General features: G+C 37.9%; 1 protein-coding gene across 1 annotated transcript in view; it reads right to left on the bottom strand.

Annotated features, from left to right (window-relative positions):
• The window catches only part of ablim1a (actin binding LIM protein 1a), a 33,502-nt gene extending 30,381 nt beyond the window's left edge, over nt 1–3,121 (bottom strand). Inside the window, exon 1 of the mRNA XM_030770426.1 lies at nt 2,893–3,121. Within this exon, the coding sequence (XP_030626286.1) occupies nt 2,893–3,121 (229 nt within the window). The remainder of the gene's footprint in view (nt 1–2,892) is intronic.
• Nucleotides 3,122–4,455: the final 1,334 nt, after the last annotated feature.

Raw genomic sequence — 4,455 nt, 5'->3', positions numbered from 1 at the left:
AATTTCTTAATGAAATACCCAGTTGGTGAGGAGCTAGAGAGTATAATTTGAGGAACCTCATCTGAATCTAATTTTTAAGGACTGTTTTCCCCAGGTACACACTGTTATGCAGCTCTTAACTTATATTAATATCAAATCCACTTCAAATGTTCTGTTCTTTTAAACCAAACTAACACGTTTCTAATTTCTACAAGTTGCTAACATGGCACACTTGGTTCAGGGCCACACACAGTTAGTGACCACACATGGAACTGTTTGAGTCTTTTTTAACTAATCGTTATGCGTTCATTCAGAGTCGCATCTGAAATCTTGACCTTGTTTGAATTCACTATGTATATCCTTGTGATAAATCCTTAACAATCCAATTAGGTCTATCATGGCACAATGACCAATTGACTTCCCTTAGCAACCCTAACTGATCAACACAGACATTGTGGCAGTGGTCATTAGTAAGACATAGGCGTGTCATATACACCATATCTTTCTGAGAGTAATATCTCAAATTTAACGTAAGTAGTCTGTATAATGGATTACAATAACTGATTACACAACAAGACGATCAATTCAGTGACCTAAAGGTGGTGTTATTAAGAGTGACTTTTGTCACACATTAACAGTGGTGAAGTTTTGTTCAAAGCCATTGAAATTTTATTTGTTCCTTTGTTTATTTTTGCATTTGTTGTGTAACAGTCAAGAATATATGTTTGAGTGACTGGCTCATTTGTATTTATGTAAGAGAAATTTGAAGAGCTTTCTGAACTCTTACCAAATAATTACTTTCACTTTATGACCCTCTCTGCTGAGTAAAAGCAATCACTCCTGAAAATGGTTTATCAGTAAATATTTTCTGCAGATGAACTATGAAAAGGACCTGGAGGATAGAGAACATGAGATTAGGGGATCCATCCCCTAACACCCTGTTAATCCTAGTGGATTTGTATAGCGAGAAAACTACAGGAGGTTATGGTTAATCACTTGGTTAAAGAACCTGGTCATTAAAGGTCCTGGTCAAATCCGGTCATTAATTTCACTCCTTTGACGGAGTAACAACTTAATGAACACAGTACTCTTAATAATGGTGGTGTCTCCCATTCTTGAGTGGTTCAGGTATTTTTTTCACATCTGTTCAAGAAGAGTGGGTGTACCCAGAGTGTGGATCCCAGCCCAAGAGGCTGCTGGCTCAGATGGACCAGTTAGCCAAAGTGAGCTAGTAAGCAGAGGGGTGTAATTATGATTTCAAAGATGAGAATAGGTCAATTTGTTATAGACACTAGAATACTGGATCAGATCAGAAGCCTGAGCAGGAATGATCAAAAAATGATGTAGAAAGAAAATACTAGGTGACACGTATATGAAATGTAAGCTGTAGAAATAAAACGTTTGCACATTTAGAAAAAATCTTTTTTAGATGGTATATCTATAAACAAACATATTAGAAATAAAAACAGTTGAAGCTAACCAAAGCTTTCTCCCGGAGAGAAAAACGTAGAATGCCATCATCAAATTAAAATTCAAGACCTGTTGATATAAACCTGGTTTTCAAATGAACTGTAATTGGCTGACAGAAAGAAGGATTTGCCATCTCTTACTGTGTGCCTCTTTATGTAGTAATAATAAAATTGCCTCTTCTTCATCAGAATGACCATAATCTTCTCACTTTTGCGGTCTTTGAAAGCCATCAAACACCATAAAACGACCACAATCAGTGTGATTCATGAGGGGCCTAGAACCGCAACCAAGGTTTCAGCTGATGATCTACAAAGTCATGTTTACGTGATGTTCCCATGTAATCCTGGTTCAAGACCCTCTGACATGCAGTTATCTCCTGTTTGTCAGAATACTCTGCTCCTCTCCAAAGTCTGGTATTACATAAGTTATGAATGCAACAGAATTCATTTGTGCTTCCAAACATACATGGGTTGTATGGCTTCATTTGGAACTGAGGTCTTAAAATGGCCTTACATCAATCCACTAAATATATGTTCTTGTGATAAATCCATTAGAATCCAATTAGGGTTACTGTAGTACAATGGCCATGCAATTAGCCTTTCAGGACCCTAAAAGATAAGTCTATTTTGGTATCAGAGAACTGAGCCTGAATAAGATATACATACACATATTCTGATTTGTCATGAAGAAGTTAGAATGCCGTATGACTTTGGGTGGTATAATTACACACTCTCATCCCATTAACTAGAGGTAATCTACACGCTGCACCTTATGAATTTAGTTTCACAATCTGCTTTAGAACTCCCACACACAAGTACCAAGTCAAGCTGCATTAATGCGGGGGCAAAGTGGTGAAAAATGTGCTTCAGTTTACCAACAGAAAAAGTCCCTAGTGAATGTTTGTTCATTTGGATGATAGAAACCTAAATTTACAGCTCTTGATTGATGGATGGATGGAAGGATAGATGGGTGGATAGATAGATAGATAGATAGATAGATAGATAGATAGATAGATAGATAGATAGATAGATAGATAGATAGATAGATAGATAGATAGATAGATAGATAGATGCCTCTGCTACACAGTTAGAGAGAAGCAGACTAGATTACCTTACATTAGTGACTGAAATTTAGTTTATTGTGCCACATAATGAAAAATGTATTAAACAAACAGTAAACAAATATGCTACATAACACATACGCAACTGTTCAATTATAGGACAACAGTTGCTCTGAATGCAGACTGATCAAAACACAAACCCTAACTGTATCATCAGCCCGGACTCCTAACCTCACCACAATTTTTAGTTCAACAGTAAATATACAAGGCATAAGCACCAGCAGCGTGTTCAAAAATCTCTGTCTATGCAGTAGTTGAAAACCCACAAAGCCCCTTTCAGTCAGGCTAACTCCACAGTGGTTTTCCAGATGCTGAGGTCATACCTGGAATGAGACTTTCACTCAGGTAGTAGTCATCTGGATTAATGAAGGGCAGTTGTTGCATCATGGACTGTTTGGGGATGAGGTATAGCACTTCAGCTACATGTCCGTCCTCAATGATTGACATGCGCTTCACAGAATTTCTGCGCTTGAGGCGGGCGCGGTCAACCTCCTGGCTCTGGCTTGAGCCACAGAGTTTTCCCAGGCTATTGAGGGTGGGCAGTGATGGCATGGCTGCAGCCTGCTCTCCACTTGCCCAAGAAAAAACACTCACACCTTCCGACTTTAGGGATCAGTCTTACGTCCTTTGAAAAGCTTGACTCGGTCCATCCAGTGTTGAATTTATTCAAAGAATTTCAGCCAGTAGTCCAAATCTATTATGTCCTGAGGTGAAGACGACAAACTTCCCGAAGTCAAGAAATCAGAGAAAATATCAGTTCTTCCAGAACAGTCTCCTGAATGAATCTTGAGACCTTACAGCGGTGATTCTCCAAAACTTGACTAAGACATTCAACCACATCAATTAAAGAAAACAACAGACCAATGTCAGGGAATCCACGACATGTGTAAATCTGAGGGTACATGCATTGATTCTAGAGAGTCTGAAAAGGTAAGATCATCTCAAGCAGGACAATAACTGGAGTGAAGCTGCACCCTGCAGCCTTGTACGTAAGAAGATTAGTTCTGACGTTGCTTTGCTTGTTATCTCCAGGGCGTGGTTAAGGGAGGCACATCACAACATTCTTCTCGATCTTAAGTAACTATGGTTACAGCACTAAAAAAAAAAGGAGCTCTGCTACCCTTAATCCACTGAGAATGAGTATCTTAAAGCAGATTACCAAATCTATGTTTAATTTGTATTTGTTTTACTTACTCTACATTTCCAATGCACTTAAAATAATTCACACAAAAGCCTGAGCTAAAAATCCCTGCTGTCTGATTAATAGTGACCAGGCTATTGTAAGATCCAAAGTAATCTCAGTTTTACTACACAAAAGAGTTTGATGTGGAGTTTGAATCAGATCAGAAGTACAAAGCTTTGATGATTATTATACATGGACAGACAGTCTGATGATCCATAGTTGGTATGGTCTGAGAGATACAGAGTTGATGTAATCCAACATGTGTGTGATTTGTGCTATTTGTGCTTTTCCTTCATTGTTTTTTTCTTCAATGGCTTTGAACAGTTCTGCAACACTGTCCACATGCCCTGTCAGGAATAAAGTGAGGATTCATGCTTTTGAGGGAAGTGCTGATTGTTTGAGTGGATGTTCTAAAACTCCTGCAAGCGTTACATATTTTTCCATTTTCACTTGTCTGTCCTTTTGAGTGAATTTATCACCAGACTATCAATATGACATACTGGTGAGTCATTATATCTACAGATACATTTAGAGTAGATAAAAACAACTATGGATACTATTATTTTATAAATATTATGGATTTAATACATCAGTCTCTTTATTTAAATAGAATGTTTGAACAGTTAAACAGAACTGAATTTCATTATTCAAACAAAGCACCACAGGTATGCATGAGTCTGTCCCCAATTCAGAACAGTGCACA

The sequence above is a fragment of the Chanos chanos genome, chromosome 4, assembly GCF_902362185.1.
Source record: "Chanos chanos chromosome 4, fChaCha1.1, whole genome shotgun sequence".
In the NCBI taxonomy this organism is placed as follows: Eukaryota; Metazoa; Chordata; class Actinopteri; order Gonorynchiformes; family Chanidae; genus Chanos; species Chanos chanos.
Note: the sequence above shows the minus strand (reverse complement) of the source record. Positions and strands in the feature narration are given on the sequence as shown.